Genomic DNA, 27,579 nt, shown 5'->3' with positions numbered 1-27,579 from the left:
AAGCTACGGGCGAGTACTCACATTTTGATGTTCTCATGATACTGCCTGGTGTCAGACGGCTGGTTATACAATGGCTGCAGGAAAAGAGAGAGGGAAGCGCGTGAGAGCTGGGCCTGAGCTGTGGGCAGCTGGTGTGGGTGGGCTAGCCCCTACCCCCTGAAGAGTCCTGCGGCCTGGGCTCCAGCCCAGGGTCACCTGAGCTGTGGCGACCAAGGCCCTGGCACCAGGGAGCTGTTTCCTGTGTGAGGACCAGCCGCCGGCAGGCATGAAAAGGAACACGGGGACCCAGCCCACAGCCCCTGCCAGGAACAGGCTGTAACCCTCTGGGCACAGCTGTGGGTACCGTGACCCCCCACTATGGCTGTCGTGGCTGCTCTGCAGGACACGAGGCAGTGCTGGCTCGAGCAGGATAAGCACACAGATCCCGGGGGAGCTGAGAGGTGCAATGGTCTCAAAGAGGGGAAGCTGCTAAACCACAGGGAGATGCCTCATTACCACAACGGACCAGCAGAAGGCAGAACAGCCAAATAAGACAAAACAGCCAAATGTCGGTGAAGATGTGGGGCGGCAGGAACCTTGCACAAAGCCGATGTGTGCAAGTGCACCCGTCCCAGAGGTGAAGGAATCGCGATGTGGGAGTTCCTGTCATGGCTCAGTGGTAATGAACCTGACTGGTACCCATGAGGACATGGTTCGACCCCTTGCCATGCTCAGTGGATTAAGGATCTGGCATTGCCATGAGCTGTGGTGTAGGTTGCAGACGAGGCTCGGATTTGGCATTTCGGTGGCTGTGGCGTAGGCCGGCAGCGGCGGCTCCAATTCAACCCCTAGCTTGGGAACCTCCATATGCTGCGGCTATGGCCCTAAAAAAAAAAAAAAAAAAGGAGGAGATGTATGTGCCCTACCAGTCCTGCAGATGCCCTAGAAATGTCTGGGCCCTGTGTTCCGACACCTGGTCAGCACTGCTCATACTAGCTACGCATTAGAAGCAAGTTCAGTGTCCACTGTCAGAAAGAGGAACAAGGAAGCATTCCTTCCTCCTCATTCTACACACCTCGAAGACTACACAGCAGTGAGAAATGAACGAACTGGGCCAACGTACAGCAACGAATGTGCACAATTAAAGGAGAAAGTTGTTGCAGAGTCTTTGACGGGGCAAGGGCTGGGCTAGAGCCATGAACTTCCCATCTGCACAGCAGTGCTGCAGCCAGGGGCCAACCGACCCGGTTCACATCCCCATTCTGCCACTTTCTCTCTCTCTCTCTATTTTTTTGACAGTGCCCGTGGCAGGTAGAAGTTCCTGGGCCAGGGACAGAACCTACGCCATAGCAGTGACCGGAGCCGCAGCAGTGACAACTCCAGACCCTTCACCACTAGGCCACCAAGGAATTCCTGCCACTTTCTAGCTGTGTGTCTCTGGGGGAGGTACTTAAGCCATCTGTGCCCCAGGTTTTTATCCATCAATGAAGTTAAACTCAAAGAGTTGTTGTGATGATCAAACGAGGTAATGTATGCCAAGCTCTCAGCCCAGCGCCTGGCAGACTGAAAGGCCCAAGAGGTATCAGAGTCATTATCACCATCAGGGCGCACTGACTGTACTTACGGAAGCAATTTCTCCTGCCTCCCGTATCCACCCACGCTCTTGCTTTGGCCAATGGGACAGATGCAGTGAAAGCAGAGGCTTGAAAACTTAAATGAAGGCAGAGGAAACCTTTCTACTCTTTCGTCCCCTCTTGTTTACCCACCGCTGTCAAGAGCCCAAGTGCAGCCTGGCCTGCTGGAGGCACAGAGTCGGCGTGGAGGACAGCAGCACCATCCCAGCCAAGACCTAGAGCCACCAGCTGACTTCCCGGCCAACCGTGAACGTGAGTGAGCCAAACCCAGGTCTAGAGAAATTACTCAGCTGACTTCTACATGGGCAGAAAATTACAAACCACTGTTTTCTCAAACCACTAAATTTGGGGCTGGTTTGTTACACAGCACTCACTGGTGGATACAATCACCACCCCATTTTACAGAGGAGAAAATCTAGTCCCTGAGAGGTTAAGACACTCGCCTCTGGCTGGTAAGAGATGAGGCAGCACTAGTATCCTGCCACACAGCTCCAGCCCTGGAGGGAGGGGCTGGCCCTCTCCCAGCCTTCGCCCTCTCTCTGCCCCTGCCCTCTCTCTGCATATCTCCCTCTGTGTGTTTCTGTGTGTCTCTCTGTGTTGCCCTCCCTTCCTCTCCCCTCCCTCCTGCCCTCCCTTTTTCTCACACGCCCACAAAAGCATCAGGAGCCTCCTGGGGCAGCCAAGGATGACCGTGGGACACGAACCAGGAACAGGATGTGACAGGTCAGGCAGGACAGATGAAGACGGAGACGTGGTGTCCGGAACCCTCAGGACAGGGCCCCAGGGGTGAGGGACGAGGGCACATCAGGCTCCGCCCTAGAACTGCTCCTGGAGGATGGTGAGGAACACACCTCCTGACACCTGAAAATGGCCCATCATCTCAGCCACTGGGGACCACCCGCAAGCAGCCACAGTGCCAATCTGTTGTGTCCCCAGGGACAGGTCTCCTGCCCTCCGTGGACACAGCGGGGTCCTCAAGGAGGGCCTCTGCTGGCCTGGGCATCTCAGGCAGCTGTGGCTGACAATGGTGGCACCTCTTTCCCAGTGTCCCCCAGATTCCCTCTGCGACAATTCACCATCACTCGGGCAATTCCAGGCCCCAAGTAAGGGGGATGGAGCTCTCACCCGTGGCTGGCACAGGCCGCCTCTGCCCACACTGGGTCAGCTGCCCTTCCAAAGTGCTTGGCTCAAAACAGGGAGGTTTCCACCCCGACTCTCAGAGTCTGAACAGGAGAGCCTATAGTCAGACTCACTGCAGGACTTCCCAGGCAGAGAGGGTAAGATGTGACTGCACACGGTTGACAGCCCACATCTCAGTACAGCAAGGAGGCCTGTGCCCAATTCCGGGGCACTAAACACCGATGTTTAACCCTGGTGCCTCTGTGCCAGGTCCCTTACGTTCCCCATGAGCCAAAAAAGCACAGGCTGGACAGGAGTGGGCATGGCTGAAAGGTTCGGTTTCCAGGACTAGATGGGCTTCAATTTCAGACATACTGTCCCCTTCCTGCTAGCTGCGTTGCCTCAGTCATGTGCATTCAACACCCAGGCCTCAGTTTTCTCATCTAGGAAATGGGCATGGAGCAAATAGGACCTCCTTTGCAGGGCTTTTGACTAGCCCAGCAAATGTCAGATTTGGTGATTGAATTGTCTTCTCTTAAAGATGGCAAACGTCTCCACAGTCTAAGGAGGCCAAGAGGGGCGGAAGGACCACACAGAGAGACCCTGGGTGCCAGCGAAGGGCCAGGGGGTGGGTAGCCTGTTTCTACAAGATAAGAGATGGGCTAGAAAATGGGAGACTAACTTCTGGGAGGACAGCTGGGTCCCAGTGAACCTCTCACCCGCCAAAGCCACTGGGGGAGGGGACCCCTTTCCCTCTGTGGCCACCGGCCCTGCAGGATAAAAGGACATAGCGCCCTGGCCCTCCAGGTGGCCTTCAGCACAAGGCCAGAGAGACTCAGAGAACACTGTGGGCTGTGCTGCCTCTAACCAGAGGAGCCGTCCCCCAAGGAGGCACTCGCTGGACATCCTTTGAAGTAAACTGAGACCTGGGGGATGGGAAGACCCCTGGCCCAGAGCGGCCTCAGGAGGCTGTTGGTTGCCATGGCGACGGGTCCCTGGGAGCAAGGCTTGTGGGTGGGTCGGGGGTGAGGAAGGACCATGACACATCCTGGACGGGTGCTGAGGGGAGGGCAGGGCCAGAGGAGGTCCCCCCAACACCGCCCTCACCACCTGCAGAGGGGGCCGCACAAGGCCTTCTTCTGTCCCACAGAGTGGCTGTGAGGCCACCTTGGCCCTCACAGGCCACAGCAGCTTTCTCTGCTCCCTCCCTGGATTCAACAACCTGCAGGGGGACAAAGGACCTGCCACAGACCCCAGAGGAGCTCAGACCCCAGAGGAGCGAGGCGGGGGAACTGGGGTTCAAGCAGGAAGGCCCGCCCCCTCCACGCCTCTACTTCCTCTTCTAGAAATGGGGGCACAGCTGAGTAATCAGAGGGCAGAAAGGGAGCACAAAGGGGAGGATGTGCCAGACTGTCACGTCCCGGACAGAAACGACTAAGAAAGAGGAGCTGGGTCTCAGGGAGAAGGAAGGGGGGGGCTTCCCTCCAGGCCTGACTGTAGGCAGCCAGCCAGCGGGGGGCCAAGAAGGGCCAGCAGCCCTGGGTGGACGGGATGGCCAAGAAACGAGGTGTCACCTCTGGCCCTCAACCCTCTGGTGACATCGTGTTCTTAAAATAACACCTCTGAACAGGAAGGAAACGAGTGACTCAAAGCAGCGGTAGGGAGAGGAGGTAGGGGCTGCGGCTGCCCACCCCCTTGCCCTGCTGGCTGCTCCTCCGGGCCAGACCTGGTCCCAAGGGTGCAGGGATGGAGGGCCGAGAGCAGAGCCTGTGCTGTTCATTGTCTTTCTTTCCGACACAAATTTCTCCAGGGCCTGTGCCTGCCTCCTGGGAGGTGACAGAGTGCCCATCACTGTGGGAGAGGCAGCAGCATCTTCCTAGGCTGAAAGCTCCCTGAATGCAGGTATGAGACTCCAGGGAGGATTCCCAGTGACCGGAGACCCAAGGTCAGCAGCAGCAGGCCCCGCTCCTGGCCTGAGCTCAGGCCCTCAGGGGACATGAAGCAGCCCCTGCTGAGGGAGCACCTCGGGGCCGCCTCTGCTTGGAGAACACCTCTGGCCACTCAGACCTCAGTGTGACCAAGGCAGATGGCAGAACTATGCAGAAGTGGCCGGCTGCCCCGGGGGCCCAGCACACCTCCACCCCCTCATCTCTTGCTGTGTGACCCTGTGCAAGGCACTGTCATCTCTGATCCTCACTGAAAAAAATGGACATATAAGGCCTGACACACAGTAGGTGCCCGGTCCATAGCAGTCCCCTCTCCAGTCCCATAGAAGGCCACCGAGCCAGGAGCCTACTGACTTCAAGAAGACTCCGGTGACAGCCAGGCAGCCCCACCAGACACTCCAGACCTTGGCCTCCTGTGCCACCAGGCTGGAGGGTGCTTCCACTCTGAGACCCCCAGGCAGAGGATGACCTCCTCACCCACGATGACCCAGGAGAGTCACTGAGGCTGTGAGCCCAGCGGATGCCCTTCTCCCTCACTGGCACACCTCCTGCCTCCAGACCCAGGCATCTCCCTTCACGCTCCATCCCCTCTTCAGGAGCCCCTGGGACTGATGAGGTCGGGAAAGATCAGAGGGACAGCCTCCAGGTCTGGAAAGGGCTGGGTGCCACCTCTAGCCATGCAATCCCCACCCCAAGAAGAGGAGACGGGCAAGCAGCAGCTTCCCGGTGGGAACAGGCAACAGTGCAACGACTCGGGAAAACTGTCTGGCAATGAATTCCTCAAAGATGCTAAACACAGAATGAACATGATCCAGCAGGTCCAGACCTGGGGATCTGCCCAAGAGAAAGGAAAACACACATCCACACAGAAACTTGTACATGTAACGTTCACAGCCACTTGATTGATAACAGCCAAGAGCAAAGCCACCTACTGCCTATCTTCAGATAAACTACATGGGGTTTGTGGAGCTCCCACTGTGGTGCAATGGGATTAGCGGCATCTTGGGAGCACTGGGATGCAGGTTGGATCCCCAGCCCCCGCACAGTGGGTTAAGGATCTGGTGCTGCCGTGGCTGCAGCTTAGGTCGTAACTGTGGCTCAGATCTGATCCCTAGCCCAGGAGCTCCATATGCGGGTGGGGTGACCAAAAAAAAAAAAAAAAAAAAAAGGAAAAAGGAAAAAAGAAAAAAGAAAAAAGAAAAAAAAAAAAAAAAAAAAACGAAAAACGGAATGAGGTCCATCCATTCCACAGAATACAATTCAACCAGAAAAAGGGATGAAGCACCAAGACGGGCTGCCACGTGGATGCACCTTAAGAACAGGATGCTGAGTGAGAGAAGCCAGACACAAAAGGCCACAGACACAAAACGCCCAGAAGAGTCAAATCCATAGAGACAGAAAGCAGATCTGTCGTTGGCTGGGAGGGGAGGGGAAAGGGATGGGAAGTAGAGGGAGGGGAGATAAGGAGGTGACAGATCGGAGAACAGAGTTCTTTTTGAGATGCTGAAATGTTCTAGAATTGATCGTGGAGATGGTTACACACATCTGTGAATATACTGAAAACCACTGAACTGTACTCCTTAAATGGGTGAATTGTTGGCACATGGATTACATCCCAATAAAGCTAAAAAAAAGGCTGCTAGAGACATCCCAGAAATCACGCCCGATGGGAAGAAAGACTGTAGCCTGGGAGCCTGTTCTCATCCCAGGAGGGGCACTGGGCCTGGCCCCTGAACCATAGGAGGCCCCCCCAAAGCCCCTGTCTGGCTCTGCCCCCTGAGAGGACTGGGGCAGGAGGGGCACAAGGCGGGGGGCAGAAAGAGGCCAGCTGCTCACAGTCCCTCAGTGGCCTAAGTAACAGACAGACCCCAGGCTGGGGAGCAGCTGTCAAGGCAGAAAAAACTCCAGGGCCAATGGCTCCACCCTCCTAAGTGTCCAGGACGGCTAAGTGCTTACCAGAGGACACGGGCTGTGCTAAGTGAGCCTTTTCCGTGCACCATTTCATTGGTCCTTCATCAAGATCCTTGGCTTTCCCATTTCACAGATGAGAAAACCGAGTCCCTTTCCCAAGGCCACTCAGCAAAGACACGGCAGAGCCAAGCTTAAAATTAGGCTCTGGGAGTTCCTGTCGTGACTCAGTGGTTAATGAATCCAACTAGGAACCATGAGATTGTGGGTTCGATCCCTGGCCTTGCTCAGTGGGTTAAGGATCCGGCATTGCCGTGAGCTGTGGTGTAGGTTGCAAATGTGGCTCGGATCCTGCGTTGCTGTGGCTCTGGCATAGGCTGGTGGCTACAGCTCCGATTTGACCCCTAGCCTGGGAACCCCCATATGCCGTGGGAAAGGCAAAAAAGACCAAAAAAAAAAAAGGCTCTGAACACACAAGGCTTTATTTGCGCCCCACAGCACAGACCTGCCATGTGCACAGGGACCCTCACACACTGGGGCCAGGCACTGTGTGTGTGCAGATAAGCAGTGTACCCACGTGCTGCCCTTGCAATTCTGTGCTCACCTGCTCAGTGGGACAGTGACTAGTTCCAGACAGGCAGGCAGGCAGGCAGGCATTCTGGCTATTTCTCCCAGGCTACCGGCCCACAGTTTCCATGCTCCCTTGCTTCCTATCTCTGGTGACACATAAGGGGACGGATGCCTGAGAGAGAAGAGGCCGGGTCTGCTTCCCAGCTCTGCTGCTGACATGACCTCTTCCCGTCAGTAAAATGACGCTGACTACATGACTAATAATAATAACAACTAACGCTCAGCACTTACTGTCCATCAGGCACTGTGTTCAGTGCTTTACAAAAATAAATACAGTTAATTGTCACTATGACCCAATGAGATATGTGTTACTATGAGTCCTAGTTTACTGATGAGGAAACTGAGGCACAGAGAGGTTAAGATGCCCGCTCAGGGTCACACAGCTTTTTTTTTTTTTTTTTTTTTGTCTTTTTAGGGCTGCTTCCACGGTATATGGAAGTTCCTCGGCTAGGGGTTGAATCAGAGCTGTAGCTGCTGGCCTACACCACAGCCACAGCAACACCAGGTCCTTAACCCACTGAATGATGTCAGGGATCAAACCCGTATCCTCATGGATACTAGTTGGGTTTGTTATCGCTGACCCATAGTTCCTCACATATCTGTTCCTCTATTAAGGAACAGATCTCAGAGTTGAACTCAGATCATCTGGCCCAGAGTATGGGCTTCCTACACTAAGCCAAACCAAATGGGTTGGACTCCAACGTGTCAATCTTGCAGCCTGACTGGCCAGAGTTGGGAGTATAGCTGGAGTGTCTTTGCTCCACTACCTCCCCCCAGCACGGCCTGGCCCACCTACCGGCCGCTATCTGCCAGTCCCTCTCATCAGGAGGGTGGATTTCCTGCCTCCTCCAGAAGACAGGGCAGCGCCTGGCAACAGCCAGACTTCCTCCTTCCCTCCGCACCCACCTGCCGCCCCTGCCCACCTCTCCAGCCAACCCCCCACCCCGTCCCCCAGCTCACCAGCTCCACCTGGGGCCCCAGGCCTTCCAGAATCCGATGCGCAGCCTCGGCCTTCTTCTGCAGGGTGATGGAGAAGAGGAGGAATTAAAAACAGAAAAAAATCCTAACACACACACACACACACACACACACACACACACACACAGAGGGAACAGATTATAAATAGAGGCCTCTCGGAACAGCAGGCAGCTGCCCAAGCCAGCACGACTGTCCAGGCCTGGGGGGTGGGAGGGGACAGGGTCCCCCTGCAAGCCCTCCCCAGGCTGGTGACAAACACAGAGGGCCTGAACATCCCCGCAGAGGCCCTGGCAAGCCCGCCAAGTTTCGATGCCAACAAACGCACCCTGTTCTCTGGCGCCTGCCCCCCAAAGCCCCCAGCCCAACGCCCTCCTCGTGGCCCGAGGCGGGCACAGCTCCTTGCCAGCTGCCGACACTGCCAGGCCCGAGAGGCCTTCCTCCGCCTTGGAAACTGGCTGGGTGTCTACAATTACCTCAGAGCTGGTGCCGCCAGCTCGGGGGAGGGGGGAGGGCAAGATAGAGGCGCTGGGAGATACCCTTTCTAGGATTCTTGTATTTCACAATCATGTGACTCTTTCTGAGCTGCCCTGGGGCCTCCCCGCCTCCCTCCCCACTCACAACCGGGACTTATTAGGAAAACAGGAACATATGGCAGAAAGGGCTGGGTGGCTGCGAATTCAACAGGCTGGACCTCGGGGCCTCTGGCCGTGAAGGCGGACATTGTATCTTGGCCAGGCCCCCAGCCTGGGACCAGGAGGGCCTGGCCAGCCATGCTGGCCAGGAGACAGGGTGGACAGAGAGCTGCAGAAGGTGGCTGCAGGGAGTCTCTGTTGGCTGGAAAATGGGGTGCCCACGGCACACATGTGGGAGACCCAAGTCCTGCCCGACACCCAGGAAAGGCTGGGTGCCCCCACCTCAGCCAAACACGGAGACCATCCAGGACCAGTGCAGGCTGGCAGGCTGGGCCATGCAGGACACGGTCATCAGAGTGAAACTGCTCCCCAGGGAACCCCAAATCCAGACTCACTAAGTGGGGGGGTGACCCAGAGCCTTAGGAACGTGGCTGACAACAGAATCCGAGGTACAGGCTTCAGGTGTTGCAGCAGGGAGGAGGGGCAGCCTCCCCGTCCCCAGCCCCCACAACACAGAGTAGGTATGTAGGTGGGCTCAAGCTGGCACCTAGAACTAGCTCCGCCTAGAGCCCTGGGCCCAGCCCACCCAAGAACAAGCCATGATCTCGGCCCCCTTTGTGCTGAGCCAAAACCCGGAGAGCAGCAGCCTCAGGGTGTGGCTGGAGGCCAGAAAATCAGGGGGCAAATTATTATTGGAAGGACTGCCATTTTTTTAAGCACCTACTATGAGCCAAACATCAAGCACAAGGCATGTTATTAATACCTGAAGCACACACAACATGAAGTGAGGCAGATATATGAAGTATCCCCATTTGGGAGATCCCGTCGTACCTCAGTGGAAATGAATCGGGCTAGGATCCATGAGGACGCAGGTTCAACACCTGGCCTCGCTCAGTGGATTAAGGATCCGGCGTTGCTGTGGCTGTGGTGCAGGCCAGTGGCTACAGCTCTGATTCAACCCCCCAGCCGGGGAACCTCCGTATGCCACAAATGGGGCCCTAAAAAGCAAAAAAAAAGAAGAAGTATTCCCATTTAACAGATAATGAAACTGAAGCACAGAAAGATGAGGTCAGGAAAAGTCATCCTTCTGATCTCCAGGCTCTAAGAAGGACAACAAGGGCTGGCCCCGTCCAGGGACCCCACTGGGTTGTGTCTTGCATCTTCTATGAGGTGGGGAAGGTACCAGCCTGAAAGTCAGCACAGATCACTCAGCCCTGGCCATACCTTGAAGCCAGAAAGTGTCAGCATGGGGTATGGAAGCTGAAAGAATTCCTTAGTTGGGCCAACTGAAAGACTGGGTATAGGGTGGGGAGGGCACAGGGTAGCCCCCAAACATTTGATCACCCACTCTGTATTAAGCACTGGGGCATGAAACAAAATGAATGCTCTCTGGCCTCTGCCCACAATAAACCAGTCTAGTGGGCAGTTGGTCAAAAGCCGTGATAGCAGGTATTCAGGCAGAAAAAGGTACACATGTGTACAAAAGAGGCATTAAGCATGGCAGGAGTCACTCTCTCCAGAAAGGTAACAGGAAGGATACATGAGTTGGGTTTTGAGGGATGAATAGGGGTTTGTGCGCAACATGAGGCTCTGTGGGGATCAGAAGCAACTGCCCATCTAGATAAAGGCGTGATGCCAAGGAGTTCCTGTTGTGGCTCAGTGGTTAACGAATCCGCCTAGGAACCATGAGGTTGCAGGTTCGATCCCTGGCCTTGCTCAGGGGGTTAAGGATCTGGCGTTGACATGAGCTGTGGTGTAGGTCGAAGACATGCCCTGGATCCCAAGTTGCTGTGGCTGTGGCGTAGGTCGGCGGCTACAGCTCTGATTAGACCCCTAGCCTGGGAACCCCCATAAGCCGAGGGAGCAGCCCTAGAAAAGACAAAAAAAAGAAAAAAAGGGGTGATGCCAAAAACAGGAAGGGCAGAGCTGGAGCAACTATGTCCTATGAACCAGAGTGGATTCCAACTTCACTTTTTCACTGTCTCAGAAACACAGGCACCCGGGGAGGGGGCTTCTGGCAGCCCCTGAAGAAGATAGCAGGGAGGAGCCCCTTCCTGACCCACCAAAGCCCAGGTGACCCGGTGCACCCCCAGTATCCAGCTCCCCTTCACACACAAGGTATGAAAGCTCCTTCGCTCCCTAGCAGGCCTTCCCCCAGCTCCACTCCAAGGCCCTGGGCAGTCCTCAGGTCTTTTAAGCCGCAATTCCATTTCCAAAAGGTGGCAGGCACGCCTACCATTCACCCAAAAGAAACCCATCATGGAACAGTCCTAAAGATTCTGCAGCACTGGAAAACACGAGAGTGAGGCGGACAGGAACAAGGCTACAAGGCCAGCCAGCCTGGCTCAAACCCACTTGCCTACTGTGTGGTCTTGGGCAAGTCCCTTCACCAACCTTGAACCTCAGCTTCCTCACCTATGAAATGGGGATAAGAGCACCATCCCAAGTGGCTATTAGAATTAAATCAGGACCTGGCACATGAAAGGTGCTAGGGAAGGGCTGGCTGTTCTTTTTTTTTTTTTTTTTTCTTTTTTTGTCTTTTTGCCTTTTCTAGGGCTGCTCCCATGGCATTTGGAGGTTCCCAGGCTAGAGGTCTAATTGGAGCTGTAGCCACCGGCCTACACCAGAGCCACAGCAATGCGGGATCTGAGCTGCGTCTGCGACCTACACCACAGTTCACGGCAACGTCGGATCCTTTAACCCACTGAGGGAGGCCAGGGATCGAACCCACAACCTCATGGTTCCTAGTCAGATTCGTTAACCACTGCGCCACAATGGGAACTCCAGGGCTGGCTATTCTTATCATTGCTTGAATAATGACAAAGCCATGGCTCACATCAGGTGGCCCCCTACAGGTGCCAGGCCTGGATCCTCTACAAGACCCATGGGTTTGGGTTCCTATAGGAACCCTCTACGGAAGCTTCTAGCATCAGCCCCATTTACATACACAAAAAGGCCGAGACAGGCAGGTCCTGAAGTGGCTCGCCCACCTCCTCACATCTTCCTGGGGACACCTCTCCACCTCACTCCACCACACCCCCTGGCTCCCAGCTTCTCTGGAATAGCCTAAGGGAATCTGCTGCTCAGTTCTGGGAGCGGGGTCGGGGCGGCGCTTTCTCTCTACATCTGCCCATCAGGGGCCCACGTCTGCAAGTCCCCTCTGCTCTAAACTTCAGCAAGTTACTTCACTCGTCTGGGCCTGGGCCAGCTCTCCCTGCGGGCAGGGGGACCAAAGCCTCACCTGGACCAGCCCCCTGACCTGCCTCCCGCCCCTTAGAGCCATTCTAGCTCCTCTGCTACCTATTCCAGCCCGAGCTCCGGACCTCACCCTCCTCAACTGCAGAGTGAGGGCAGCAGCACCGACCTACCCAGCCAGGAAGCCCAGGACCCCAGCATCTCTCTCTAGGCCACACCGCCCTCCTCTCCACACCACGTCCATCTGGCAAGTGCTGCCACGTTACTATTACAGGGCAGCAGTCACCCCCTGAGGTGTGGCTTCTATACCAGTCTGGACCCGCAGCCTAAAGACCCCATCCAGAGCCCTCCCAAGTGTATGGTAGAGAGGACTAAGTGAGGGAAGCAGAATTCGTGGGTTCATTAGGACATCACTCCCTGCACACGGTGGAATCTGGAGGAAGCCCTGGGCTCCAGAGCAGTTAAGATGGCCAAATGTGAAGGCAGAGGTAAGGGCCTGGCTGGGGACTGGGCCCAAGCCGCTGCTCCAAAAGCCCTGAATCACGATTCGGGTGGGACAGGTAGTCTGAAGCTGGGCATCAGGGTGCCTGGACCCCCAAAATGCACTATCAAATGCTTCACATTATTGGTTATGACTGATAGAATTATTCATCTTTGTCTTGCTTAGTCCTAATCACACTGTATACACTTTGCTAGTAAGATGCTTAAGACCTAAGACCAAACAGCACTCGGGTCTTTCTCGATTTCCTCATCACCCAGCAATCAGAAGCCCCTGCCATCATGAATTCCGCCTCCTCACCATCTCTGGAATGGGCCAGAGTCCTCTCTGTCGAAACTACCCTTTTACCTTTTCCCAGCAGTGCTCATTTGTGTGGACCTTGCTCATCTCCCCTAGGAAGTCTGCCTGGATTGCTGGCCGCCTTGGTTTCCTACAGTATCAGCACCATGCAAATTGCCCCTTATTCACTCAGCCTTCTAGTGCAGACTAGTGCTGCTTATGTGTTTGTTTTATTCAAGCTCCAAGCCTGAGCATCCTCCCAGACCCACCAGACCTCCACCTCCCACCCCAGACACACTCCCTTTGAAGATCAAAGGAGACCTTGTCCCCTCTGTGAGCCTCCGCCTGTGCTGTGACCCCCACCAAACGCCCCTCCTGGAGCAACAGCCTACCCACAGTTCCCAAGAAGCCTTTCCCAATTCTGGTCTCGCTCCAGCCCGTTCCTGCACCTTAGGGGTGTGGCAACCCTCCTCCTGCTCCACCATCTGCGAGCACCGGCTTGGCCCCACCCACGCAGGCAGCCCCCCCCCCCCCCGGCCCCGTTCCCCTCTCCACCCCCATGCCTGCTGGCACCTTGACCATGTGCCCCGAATGGATAATGAGCCAGAGTCCAGTCTGCAGAAGAGCTGGGCAGGATCTGCCCAGCGGGAAGCTGCGTTTTCCAGCCAGCCAGGCATTTAGAGACAGACCCTTGTGTCTGCCTCTCAGAGGAACCAGCAGGGAAGGAAGGAGGATTAAAATTTAATCCGATTGATCCCCCAGGGGGTGGTTGGTTCTGGCTGCTCCTGCCCAAGACATGAGGGGCCTCCCGCCCGCCAGGCCTTCAGTCCCCTAGGCTCAGCCCAGGCAGGGGGATGCCCCCGCTGACCTCCGCTAGGGCCAGAGGCCAGGCCCCACAACCCCAAAGCCAGAGGACTCTTCCAGGGGGATGGGTCTCCCTCCCCTCTGCCATGCAATCATTTGTTCAGCAAATATTTAATAAGCACCTACTGTGTGCCAGGCGCTGTTCTAGGTGCTGAAGATCTAGCTGAGCAAGAAAGAGCTCGCTGCCTGCACAGAGACTCCATTCACAATAAACAAATTATATCCAGTGGGGAGCAGGGCAAAAGGCAAAATTAAAGCCAGGGAGAGGAGATGTTGATAGGTTTCCAGGATTAAACAGAAGGTCAAACAGGCCTCGCTGAAAAGGGAACACTTGAGCAAACAACTGAAGGAGTGAGAGAGCGAGCCCAATGGGCAAAGGGAGCTCTAGGCAGACGGTGCAGCCAGTGCAAAGGCCCTGGCGTTCCAGGAAGTACAAGTGTCCCTGGAGCTGGGGCAAGGCGAGGTGGCAGATGAGAGGAAAGAAAGGGAGATTGGGACACTGAGGGGCAAAATTCCTCAGATCTACAGCGTGCCTGTGTGTGGTGGCTCCCCCATCAGAAAGCCACCTACCCGGCCCTGAGCTGCCCAAGTGGGCTGGGGCCGAGGTCACCACTGTGCCCCCAGTGCCTGGAACAGGGGCAGGCCCAGAGCAAATGTTCAGTTACACAGACGAATGAATAAATGAATGGGTGGTTGTGCGAGATGCACTGAACTTACCAGGCAGAATCCCAGGAACAAGGGTTTGAATCCTAGCCAGCTACTCACTACCTGTGAGTGCCCGCAAGAAATCACTCACAGCTTCTGTTTCCTCATTTGAAAATACGGCGTTGGGGGCCAGGGGAAGGCCAGTGACTCATATAGACTCTCAAGCCCCCATCAGGATGAAATCAGTATAAACGGGCATAAAGCCCCCAGCCTGTTCTCTGCTGGCCCCAACTTGGTAATCACCAGCCCAGGGTGGGGGTGGGGGGCGCACAGGCTGCATACGCCTCGCCAGCCTCCACTCCCTGCCTCTGACCTCTCCTTGGGAGAAGCCCCCTCCTCTATCTAGTCCCTGGGACAGGGTGAGGGTGGGACTGACTCCACCCCCAGACCCCAGTGGTGGGCCTAAGACCCAGCTCTGACCAATCAGTGCAGTCAAACCCCTGGCCTCATTATTGGCTGAGAAGTGAGTGTGTGTCTCCAGCCAGCCAATCAGAGCCAACCCTGAGATCTTTGCTGGGAGGAATTTCTGAGAGGGATAAGTGGGCCTAGAGTTGCTGGCAGACATTCCTAGATGTCCTGGGAAACCATGCCTGGAAATGACACTGGCACAGAAAGAGTAGAGGTGGGGCCAGAGCCTTCCAAAACATCTTCATGGGAGCACCTGGATCCACATATACCTGAAGTAAACTAATACCAACTTTTAATACAAGATGCAATAACCCCCTCTTTAGCCTCAATCAGACTGAGCTGAATTTTTGTCTCTTGTATCCAAGAGTCTTAACTTACTAGATCCTTCCTGGTACAGCACTTCACAGTTTACAAAGCCCTTGCAGCCACCATCTCAGCCACATCAACTCTGTGACCTTAAGAATGAGCCCAGGACCCAGGGCAACCAAAGATCCGGAACTGAAATAAACCACCCACCCCATCAGGGCACAGGCTGGACTGGAATCCAGACCTCCTCCTCCTCTACTTCCACACCGCCCCCCAACAAAAGCTACAGAAAATCGGAGCAGGAGGAGGTTGTAATTCTGGCAGCAAGATCGCCCTGGGTGAGACCCAAGAAGGTGTGTCTTAACTGCTGTTGCGGGAAGGGGAGTGCTGAGTCCAAGGAGCTGAAGAACAACGAGATCTGCAGCCACAGCTCTTTGGGGAGAAAGTGGTGAGACCTGGAGGGGATCCCCAAATTACCGCTTAGGCAAACTCTCAGGGAAATGGGTGAGTGGCCAGGATGGGTGGTGGAGCAAGCTTCCCACAGAGGCTACCAAAGGCTTGTGCCTTGGAGTCTGCCTGGCTAAGGAGAGCTGAGGGCTCCAGCCGGTTAGAATCTGACCACCCCCACAGGCTGGGTCCCCAGAAAGGGCCCAGGGCACTATGGTGACATCCTGGGCAAAGCCATCAATTTGCCTCCACAGCTGCTGAAGAAAACCATGCCTGCTCTCCCATCCAAGGATCGGGGAAGGTGGGCGAGGGGCTGCCTGGGGTGACATATTCAGTATCTCTGCATTTGTCCCCTCCGCCACAAGTTCCTAAAGCCAACTCAACTCTGGCTCCAATCCCCAGCCTCAAAGCCAACTTGCTATGCAGTCTCAGGTGGGTCACTTTCTCTCTCTGAGCCTTGACTTCTTTATGAATAAAATGGAGAGAATAATAGTACCTGTCTTATACATGCTTAGAGAGGATTAAATGAAGTCATGCAAAACATAAACAATAACAAGAAGAAAAGAATAATGATGACTACAACAATGACAAAAATTAGCAGTACCAGCTAGCACCTACATGGTGCCAGGTACTGTTCTAAAGGTGCTACATATGAAATCATTTAATCTCCACACCACAGTATAAGGTAGGTGCTATAATTATCATCATTTTGCTGGTGAGGAACGTAAGTCAAAGCAATGCTTAAGTAATTTGTGCAAGGTCACAGAGCCAGGAAGTGGTAGAAATGGGATTTGAACCTGGACAACTGGCTAAAGTACATGCGGCCCCTTAGTTCTCTTGTCATTATGATTGTTATTCATGTTACTTGGGGTAGAAGGGTCACCAGCCCTGCAAGGCCCAGCTCCCAGCTCCCAAGCCCCAGCAAATTCAGTCTCAGCCTGCATCCACTGCAGCTTCAAAAGGCAGAGGCATAGCTAAATTAGGTGATCCAGTAGTCCCTGCCTGGAGCATAAGGCACAGGTACCAACTGCATGTTCCCATCCAGGCTGGCCCTGGGACACCAGGCACTCCCCAGCTCCCACCTGGACTCTGAGCACTGATCCAGCAGCCAGGGTCAGACCCCACATCAGGGATAGCGGGGAAATATGACCAGGAGCCCAGAGCAGGAGAGGACCAAAGGGGCCAAGGCAGGGAGGAGAGGTCCTCCTTCTGTCACACTTCACTGTGTGACCTCACACAAGGAACAATCCTTCTCTGGGCCTCAGTTTCCTCATCTATGAAATAAGGGAGAATACGCAGGCCATGAATACAGGCCTTGAGCATATTTGGAAAGAGTCAACTGTCAATCACTGAAGGTGAGTCCTTAGTGGCTTTATGGGAAGATGGGTAACTCACCATCTCACAGGACACCAGATTCCACTTTAGAGCAGCTCAAGCCTTATTAGTTTAACCCCTGGGAGACACTCTGCTCTTGGTACCCTAAGCCCCTCCCCTAAGACCAAGCCTCCTCCAGACACCACGCAGCTGGCCTCCACAGATCCCTAGAAGCCCCGGTAGTCTGCTACAGAACCTGTGTTCTACCACCCCAAAGGCCCCTTCCAGGGCTAAATGTAAGCAGAGGCCGGTGTTGATGAATCAGGCCCTGGGACTGATGGCCTACAGGTTCAAATCCCAGGTCCGCCACTTCTCAGCTGTGTGACTTCAGACAAGTCACTTTATCTCTCTGGGCCTCAGTTTCTCCCTGTGTTCAATGGAAACAATCACTGTGCCTACCCTCTGAGGACTGCTACGTAAAAAACCTGGCCCATCACCTGAAAAGGAGAAGCTATTCAACTAATGTTTGCTGTTATGATGAATAATATTACTATTGTCTACTGCATTACAGGAATTCTTCTACATGAGTCCCTAAGCTATTGCCATCCTTCCACAGATCAACTGGCCCCTAAAGCTCTCCTATGACCTAATGCCTGCATTTCTATTTGTATCTCACAGGCAACATCCACACCAGCCTGTGTGTCTCAGCAGAACGGAACACAGCCACACCAAGATGGGTCTCCACTAGCCGCCCCTCCTCCTCCCACTCACAAACCCAAGTCTGATGAGGGGTTGGAGATTGTTCGCAGAGGTCCCCATTTCACAGATGGAAACACTGAGGCTGGGGGTGGAGAGAACCAGACGCTTCACAGGGACACCTGCATCCCGCCTGGCAGCCAGCACACAGCAAGCAGAAGGTGGGGTGGGGGCTCCAGGGGGCGGAGTGGGGCATACCCGGTTCTCGTCGTAGATGATCTGTACCAGGCTGCGATGCTTTGACTCAATGGGCGGCGGTGACACAGGCTTCTCGGGCTCGGGTGGCTTGGCGGCCTCCTCCTCCAGCTGTTGCTGTGGGAAGCGGGGAGAGCATAGCGGTGAGCACGCCGGCGGGCGGAAGAGAGGCAGCACCCCCATGGCGGAGGGACGGCCCCCATGCAGCCGGGCTGGTGGCCCCGCACAGGAAGTCAGGCTGCTAACCATTTCCTCTGAGTCACCCGCAGGGACTCCGAGCCCTGGAGGGCCTCTCTTAGCTCCCACGGGGAAGGGCCTGACCAGGGTCAACTCCAGACTCACAACCAGCCTTCCTGGGTTCAAGCCCAGCTTTGGTGAGCATAAGTAAACAGCTTAAGCCCACTGTGCCTCAGCTTCCTCATCTGTAAAGTGGGCTCATTAACCCTGATGAGTTAATGCATGCACAGTGCAGACTGGGGACGCGCTAAAGACCAGCCACTAGCCATCATTACCACCACAAGTGCCGTCATCCTCAGGAGAGGCTGGAAACTCTGGGGCCAAACTGTCCAGACTGGAACCCTATTTCCCTATTTCTACTACTTACTTGCTATGTAACCCTGAGAAGCTGCTAAATTCCTAAACTTCACTTTTCTCATTTGGAAAATGGGGATAATTAAAGTTTCTATCCTAGAGTTGATATGAGGATGAAATGAGCAGATGCATGCAAAGCACTAAACACCTAACAACCAGCTTCTCATCATCGTCATTATCATCGTCATCTGCCTGTGGTCCTCACGCTGGACCCTCCTCCTCCAAACACCATTAAGGACCTCCCTTCGTGCTACTGTCTGCTTTCTAGCAAAAAGAGAAAGCAAAGACCAGAGAGCGTAAGACACTGGCCCAAGGTCACACAGGAGGCCAAGGCCCAGGGGTACAATCTGACAGGGCGTTTTGGGTGAGATGAGAACACTGTTCTTTGCACAGAAGGCTCACACATTGCGCCCATGACAATTATGGAGCAAAAAGATAAAATAAAACCATTTTTTTAAATGACCATTATAAACTCAAAAAAAGGTGGCCACGAGGAGGGAAACACAGAAAGAGCCAGAAAATCCAGTTTTGGCTGCTGCGGGCACAAAGGCCTGTCTGGTTGAGCTGAGCTGCCTCAATGCCACAGTGACCCCTGATGGTGGCTTTTAGAAGGGCAGTTCTCACGGGGCAAAACAACTAAATCCCTCCAAAAAGGGCAAAACAAATTAAGCAAAGAAATGGAAGGAGTACCCAGCCAGAAAGGGAGGACAGAAAGGAGATTCCAACCAGTGGGTGAAGGTGGCCCTCCCTGAGGCACTAAAAGTGCAACACAAGTTACCACAGGACCCAGCAATTCCATTCCTCCTACAGACCCAAAGGATTGAGAACAGATGCTCAGACAAAAGCACACAGCAGCACTACTCCCGACTGTCAAAAGAAGGAGACACACCAGACGTTCACCAACTGATGAATGGATAAACAAATGTGGTCGATCCATCCATATAGTGGAATATTATTCGGCAATAAACAGACTGAAGCCGATAGAGGCTGCAACGGGGGTGAACGCCGATGCTGAGTGAAAGCTGCTGGACACAGCAGACCATGTGTTTTATGATCCCATTTATAGGAAATGTCCAGACAAATCCATAGAGACAGTAAGCAGGTTGGAGTTGGGGGGTTACTGCTGATGTGTATGGGGTCTCCTTTTTTGGTTGATGGAAATGTCCTAGAACTAGATAGAAGGGGGTAGCTGCACCATGCCATGAATGTACTAAATGCCGCTGCATTACTCATCCTACAATGAGTCATTTTATGTTTTGTGAATTTACCTTTAAAAAAAAAAAACGCCAAAGGAGAATTTCTTTAAAATCTGACTATCGAGGGCTGCTCTGGGCCCCCTGGGCTTCCGGTCGCAGTCAAAAGTGTACACACGACTCAGCCTCATCCCAAAGCCAGGTCTAGGGGGACTAAAGATCCCCAAACGCCACAGGCCTTGGCGATGCCTGCCAGACTCAACCAGGGCCTGCCTACCCACACACTGAGTCGGCCTCCTGGAGACCCACAGACTGCCCCCCCGGGTCTGAGACAGCTGAATGAGTCTCCATGACCAACCCAGCTGCTGGACCATCCTCAGCTCCCCCACCCCCCCACCCCCATCCCAGCAAGCAACAGCCCCAAGGCCTCTTGGAATCAACAACCCCCTACCCCTGTACATCTTCCAAAAATCCAGGAAGCATCTCTCACCAGCTTTCCTTCTACTGCCCATAGTGGGCAGGGTGGGCCCATGAACCTATGCAGAGCCCACGCATCCTTACCTGGAGGGGATCAGGGCTGACCCTGCCTCCCCCAGGGTAACCCAGATGCTCCCCAGAGTCAAGACACTGTCACATTGACTCAGTCAAGTTTTTCTCTCTCTTTTTAGGGCCGTGCCTGCGGCATATGGAAGTTCCCAGGCTAGGGGTCAAATTAGATCTGCAGCTGCTGGCCTAGCCCACAGCCACAGCAATACAGAATCCAAGACGCATGTGTGACCTACACTATAGCTCACGGCAATGCTAGCTCCTTAACCTGCTGAGCCAGGGATGGAACCGGCATCCTCGTGGACACTAGCTGGTTCTTAACCCACTGAGCCACAGCAGGAACTCCTCGGTCAATAGTTTTTGAGGAGCAGCCACTACATGCCCGCACTGCTAGGGGCCCAGCAGGGAACAGGAGACAAGAACCCTGTTTTCACACTGCAGTTGTGAAAAGATCACTATGTCACAAAGTGAAATACTCATTAATTCAAATGGTGATGCCATCAAGTGGGGTGACAGGACAGAGCAGGGAGGGCAAACTTTCCTTGTAAAGACCCAGAAAGTAACTATCTTGGGCTTTGCTGGCCACATTGTCTCCGTTGTGACCACTCAACTCTGTAGTTGAATGACAAAAGCAGCCACAGACGACGCGCAAACAAATGGATGTGGCTAAGTGCCAATAAAACTTTATTTACAAAAACAGCATCAACCCAGATCTGGATGGATTTGCTGACCCCTCAGGTAGAGGATGGCTGGGGAGGGGGAAGGGACATCTGAGCAGACACGTGAAGATGCCCAGGAGGGAAGTAGGAGAAGAGCCAGGAAAATGCAGATCATCAATTAACTGCCTATCAGTTCATAGTAAAATGTAAAATTTTTAAGTATAATTAATCTTTATATTATACTTAGAAAGTATATAAGTATACTTTATATTATACTTTATATTATATTAAGATCCCCTCCTTACAACCCTATGAGATGACGTCCTGTCTGTGCCCATTTTACAGATAAGTAAACCGAGTCTCAGGGAGGTGAATGTTCCTAGGCAGAGCTAAGAGGCCCAGCTCACTCAGATTTCAGAGCCAGGGCCAGAGTCACGTGATATTTTCCTCCACATTATGGATGAGGAAAGTGAGGCACAGAGAAGCAACTGCCCCCCCAACATCACTGGACAGCCTGGCTGTAAATGCTGACCTCCCACCCATCATTCCTCTGCCATCCAGTATGGTAGCCACTTGTGGTTATTCAAGTGTCAATTTCATTTAATTCCAATTAAACTAAATTAAAAACTCAGGTCCTCAGCTGCACTAGGCACAGTTCAGGTGTTCAACGGTCATACATGGGTAGTGGCTATCATTCCGGGCAGTGCAGATCCAAGACATTTCCGTCACCACAGAAAAAGCTCCACTGGACAGCACCACACAAAACAGCTCTCTTGTCCAACAAGAGTAAAGGGCATAAAAATGAGCCAGCACATGGCAATGCTCAGGGCACACTCACCACTACTCTTACTCCTAGTGTTATCTTCTCAGTGGCTGCTGCTGCTAGACCAGGAAATCAGATCTGCCATTTCCCCACCCAAACGCACCTGCTTCTTCTTCAGCTTGGAGATCTGCTGCTCCACCATGGTGATCTCACGGTCCACCCGGTCCATGTTCTGGATCAGCTCCTCCTTAGACAGCCTTGGAGGCACCAGCTCCAGCTCAGGGTCAACGTGCGGGGGGCTGGGAGGAGACACAGGCTCCAGCTTGCCTGTGAGGCTGCGGTCCTATGGTGGCGAGGAAACAGGTGTGGCATCAGACTAGGGGACACCCCCCCAGCCAGCGATGCCCCCCAACACATGGCAAGTTTCTAGCCATGATTTAGGAGCCAGCACACCAGGCATCTGCATGCTGGGCCCCACGTCCCAGGCATGGGGCTGCTCACTGATCCCACCTCCTTGCCTTTGCCCTGGCGGGTGTTTCCTTCCCAGCTTTCTGCACAGTCCAGATCCTTTCTCTCCTCCTCCTTCTGAGTTTTCTCAACCTCCCCAAGTCGTGAAGCCCTCCCTCTTCCCTTTTCCCTTAAGACTCCTCTCTTACTCCACTTACGCTGACTATGTCCTTCCACTGGACTAAACTCCTTTTTTTTTTTTTTTTTTTGTCTTTTTGCCTTTTCTAGGGCTGCTCCTGCAGCACATGGAGGTTCCCAGGCTAGGGGTCTAGTTGGAGCTACAGCTGCCAGCCTACACCGCAGCCACAGCAACAGGGGATGTGAGCCGTGTCTGGGACCTACACCACAGCTCATGGCAACGCCAGATCCTTAACCCACTGAGCAAGGCCAGGGATCGAATCCGCAACCTCATGGTTCCTAGTCAGATTCACTAACCACAGCCACGACGGGAACTCCTAGACTAAACTCCTAGAGAGCAGGCACCAAGACCCAGAACCCCCAAACCCCTGAGGCCTGGCCTCAGATGACCCTCCATGAGCACTTATTCAAGATACTTAGCAAGTTACAGAATATCATACACAGAGCAAACCCTGTTTTGTAGAAAATATACACGGACACACAGGAAAACTAGGAGAACAGGATACATACATGCAAAAAGTAGTTGCTGGGACAGCAGGAGAGAAGGGGGTATTTTCACTTCCTTCTTTCTATTTACCCCTGTTTTTCTGCTTTTCCTTCACTGAGCGTGACTCTTTATGTAATGAAGCTGTTTTTAAAAACGTGTTACACAAACAAGGGAATCCTTCATTGGGGTATTCGGTGACTTCTTCATTCCACCAAGGAAAGCTGTGCTGGGAGCATGCTGGGGAGGAGGTAAACAAGCAAACCAACACGGTCCTCGCCCCAGGAGCTCTCACCTGTGCGGCCCTGGGTTCAAATCCCCACCTACTCTGCCGCCTCCTAGCATCGTGACCACAAGCAGATCATGCACGGGCTCCCAGCCCTGTTTCCTCATCTGTACAATGGGACAATTCCTGCCTCCAGCTGTGCTGAGGCTCCAATGCGTGAATGTGTGCAAAGTGCTCTGCTCAGAGCCTGGCAGTCTGGAAGTGCTCCACAGACGCTGGCTGGGACCGTCCTGCCCCCCACCCCCCACCCCCACCCCGTGCCATCCCCAAGGCCAAGCCGGCAGCTGCTGGCAGAGGAGGCCCCAGGAGGAGCTCCAGGCTGCTGCCTCCCTACCCCCACAGCAGCTGCAGCCCGAGGACAGAGGACACATTATTCCCTGGGACAACTGCAGCCCTGAGGCTGCCAAGCACCGCCCCCCCATCCCAAGACAAGCAGAGGCTGTGCCATTGCAAGTCCACCCTTGCCCCTCGCCTCGCCGTCTCGGTCCTAAATCCACACACAGAGGCCCCACCTCAGTCCAAGGGGCCAAAGGGCCTTGAGATCACACTGGGTTGGCCTCCTGGCCTCATCATTTCCACCGGAGACATGGAGAGAGCTGGTGTCGAGCCTCCCAGGCTCTTCACTCACCCGGAACCCTTGGGGCAAAGGCAGGAAAGTCTTCAAGTCCTTCACCAACCCTGATGCGACCCTGACATGGCTCTGATGCACCCTCGGTGCTCCTTAGGGACACCCAGGAAACTGAACCAGGCACTATTTCAATCCTCAGCACACCCGGCCCCCTGAACCCTGCTGCATTCTCCTAGGGGACGGCCACTTCCTCCCCATGGCACACTCGATGAGGCTTGTGGGCACAGGCCTGGTACGGCGCTATGCCAGCAGTTGGCACACTCTCTGTAAAGGGCCAAATGGAAAAAGCGTCCAGTCTTTCCCCACCAGATGGTCTCTGTCCCAAGTACTCACCCACCATTGAAGTGGGAAAGCAGCCACAGACAGGACACAACAGAGCAGGCATGGCTGGGTGTCAATAAAACTTTATTTACAAACCCAAGCCGAGGGCCAGGTTTGGAGCTTGCTGAGTTTGCCACCTGGTACACTTAACTCACATTATTGTCACAGCCCACCCAGGTAGTGGATATTCGGTTTTCCTCCTTTTCCAGATGAGGACACTAAAGCCCAGTGAGGTTCAATAATGTGCCTGAGGTCACCAGCCACAAAGCGGTGGAGCCTTGACTTAGAGGGCATAGGACAGGAGAAACCAGGCCTCAGTCAGAACTCTCCAGAAGCAGGCAGAGTGTGCAACTAGGTTGCAGGGGCTCCCAGAGCAGAAATGAGGTCTCCACCTTACATTTATCTAACAGAGCCATGGGGCTGGGCAGAAAAGCAAGAACAAGATCCTTTCCAGGGTCCAAGACCCCCTGAAATCAGAGGCAAAACTCTGTGGAAGAAAAATCCCCTAGAAAAATACTCTGGGGTAGGGGGTGTGTGGTATAGTGTGAGGCCCGAATTGCTCCCCAGTAGGAAGGCCGAGCCGGTGAACATAGGGGCTGGAAGCCTGACCCCACATATGCCAAACTAGAGGCAGCCTGCACACTCTGGTACCTCTAGGCCTCTGCAACAGCCGTGCCCTCTGGCTTCACCTGCGTGCCCACTGGAATCAGAGCCTTGCTCCACACCCTGTTCCCCAGCCCTTCATTGAGATCCGCCATTTCCCCCGGCCCCATGGTGCTTAGCTAGTCTCCTTGGACAGCCTCAATCATTTCTCAGGATTCTTTATTTTTTTTTGCTTTTCAGGGTCACACCTGTGGCATATAGAGGTTCCCAGGCTAGGGGTCAAATCGGAGCTACAGCTGCTGGCCTACCCCACAGCCACAGCAACGTCAGATCTGAGCTGTGTCTGCGACCTACACCATAGCTCACAGCAACGCTGGATCCTTAACCCACTGAGCAAGGCCAGGGATCGAACTCGCATTCTCATGGATATTAGTCAGCTTTGTTTCTGCTGAGCCACAACGGGAACTCTCATTTCTCAGGGTTCTTGAGACAAAAGGTTTTGGCAACACAGTTTCCAGGGCCCAGTCTTATTATTTGCTGTAGGAAATACCTCTCCAGCCCCCCTTGGATCTTGCACTGGGACCGGGAAGGGAGAAAAGCAAAGCAAGAGTGAGGACTGTGGACAGAAGGCTTTTGGGGCCAGGACACCCTAAAGCAGCTCATCCAACTCAGGAATCATTCTCAAAATGACATGAGCCAAAGGAGGTTTCTGTCTCCAAAGCTGACGGGGGAAGCGCGAGAATGAGATGGAGTGGCTAGCAACTGCTAGGAACTGTTGGAAAAGTTGCTGGAAACCTTTTCTTAAATTCTCTCTCTTTTTAGGGCCGCACTCACAGCATATAGAAGTTCCCAGGCTAGGGGTCCAATCAGAGCTGAAGCTGCCAGCCTTCACCACAGCCACAGCAACGTCAGATCTGAGCTGTGTCTGCGACCTACACCACAGCTCACGGCAATGCCAGATCCTTAACCCACTGAGCGAGGCCAGCGATCAAACCCACATTCTCATGGATACAAGTTAGATTCTTAACCCGCTGAGCCACAATAGGAACTCCCTTTTCTTAGTGGGTAAAAGCTGTCTTCTTCAATGGCTCCTTCCTTCAGGTTCAGGCTTAGCTTTTATGCTCAGCAAAACTGCACAGGTGGATCCTTCAACTGACAAACAAATAAAGTGCGGTCTCTCCGTGCAACGGAACAGGATTCAGCCATGAAAAGGAGTGATGGACCGACACGTGGTACCACAGGAATGAACCTTAAGAACATTGGGCAGAGTGAGAGAAAGTGTCCAGAAAAGGCAAATCCATAGGGAGAAAGCAGAGTGGTGGTTGCCAGGGGCTGGGAGGAGGCCAGGGAAGAAGTCTCTGCCGATGGGTAATAGGGTTTCTTGCGGGGGGAGTGATAAAAATGTTCTGGGACTAGACAGAGGGGGTACATAACACCATGAATGCAGGAAATGCCATAGCATTATTCCCTTCAATGTGGTTAATTTCACGTTGTGTGAATTTCACTTCAATCTGAACAGAGGAAGCACACCCAGAGAGCAAAGAGTGCTTCCTGCAGTGCCGGGTTTTCCAGGAATGGGACCCAGGGAGCCTGGCTACTGGCTTCAGATGATTCTCCAGATGATTCTCCCAATGGCCGCTGGCCTTCCTTTCAATCCAAACCCGCAGGAGAAAAACAATAATCCAATCCCCTTACCAGTCTCTAGGTAGCAGTTGGCATCATTTTCCCCATTGGATACTCTTGGTGTAAAAATTCAGGCCAACATGAGACAGAAAAATTCATTATGTAAAATTACAGACCAGAGGGAGTGAAAGCCTTGGGGGCTGAAGAGGACCCCTGGATCTCCTGGTCTCAGCCCCAGGAAAGGGCAGGGCCGGCCCCAGGCACGCACAGTCCACACCCTTCATCGCAATGATGGGTTCCAGGACGGGCATGGCCCTAACTAATGGCAGGGAGATAAACAGCTTTGGTCTGGAAATGTGGAGACATAGCTTTCTCTCTTTTTGTCAGCCTTGAATGTGGGCAGAGGAAGGTCTGGAGTCTCAAACTGCCTTCTTGTTAACCCACCAAAACCACGTGCAGGACAGCAGAGCCAAGAAATGAACAGAGACCAGGAGCTGGTGACATCATGTCACCTGGATCAAGCTGTGCCTGAAGCCAACTACCCCCTAGATTCCAGTTATAAGCCAAGACTCCTGCCTAAGCCAGTTTGACATGGGTTTTCTGTCCTTTTCAGCCAACAGGGCCCCAACAGACAAAGAAACTTTCAGAAATGTTGCCGTTTGTGATGATTCTAAAGTCCCCAGAACAAAGTGTGGTGAATTGCAAAGGAAGCCTCTGATGCCACAGGACTCCAGAGGCTCAAGGGTAGGGAAGCATTATAAAACAGAACATTTTTATACGAAAAAGGAGCACAGCAGGGGCCAAGGGAAGGGAGGGGGTGTTGTTTAAAAAAAAAAAAAAAAATCCCATCAAATTCCTGTCTCATGTATCCAGTTGAATTCCACAGAGCAGACGCAAAAAACATCTGAGCTCCTTCAGACTTGTATTTCTCCCCTGGCTTCTTCCCTTGCCCAAAATGCGCTCAAACTTTCCACATGCTCTGAACAGCCTGGAGCAATTACAGTAGTTGGTCCAACCAGGCCCCAACCCTGGGACCATCCCTCCCCTGCACCCATGGGGTCCAGGAGGAGAACAGGGAGACAGACAGACAAAGAGACAGAGATAGAGAGAAATAGAGACAGACAGATACACACACACACACACACACACAGGCAGAGAGAGACAGAGACACAGGGTCAGAGATATACAGTGACAGCTACAGAAACTGAGACCCACAGAGGGAGAGGAAGCACCCCAGGGAAGCCCAAGAAGGAGATGGCCAAGCAGAAGGACTCACAGAGCCACTGTCAGGCATAGAGACTCTCAGGAGCCTCATTCTGGAAAGCTTCACGGCAGGAAGCAGAGGCCAGAAAGGGCTGGCCAGAGACACCCAGCAGTCAGCTCTCTGGGCAGAAGTGAACATGAGCACAGGGACATGGCCCTCTCGAGGCGCTAGTCCCTTGT

The 27,579-nt window shown here is 53.8% G+C and overlaps 1 protein-coding gene across 50 annotated transcripts in view; it reads right to left on the bottom strand.

The window, feature by feature from the left end:
• Positions 1-27,579, bottom strand: part of NCOR2 (nuclear receptor corepressor 2) — a 176,720-nt gene that overhangs the window by 119,103 nt on the left and 30,038 nt on the right. For all 50 annotated transcript variants that reach the window (NM_001044576.1, XM_084993226.1, XM_084993227.1 and 47 more), the window contains 4 exon segments: positions 22-74; positions 8,177-8,233; positions 17,798-17,911; positions 21,710-21,889. In NM_001044576.1, the coding sequence (NP_001038041.1) occupies positions 22-74; positions 8,177-8,233; positions 17,798-17,911; positions 21,710-21,889 (404 nt within the window).

Source organism: Sus scrofa, chromosome 14 (genome assembly GCF_054392235.1).
Source record: "Sus scrofa isolate SSC_HxYL_T2T_F1_AM1 chromosome 14, Sscrofa_HxYL_maternal_Yorkshire_Landrace_v2.0, whole genome shotgun sequence".
Classification (NCBI taxonomy): Eukaryota; Metazoa; Chordata; class Mammalia; order Artiodactyla; family Suidae; genus Sus; species Sus scrofa.
This window is presented reverse-complemented; position numbering and strand designations above follow the sequence as displayed.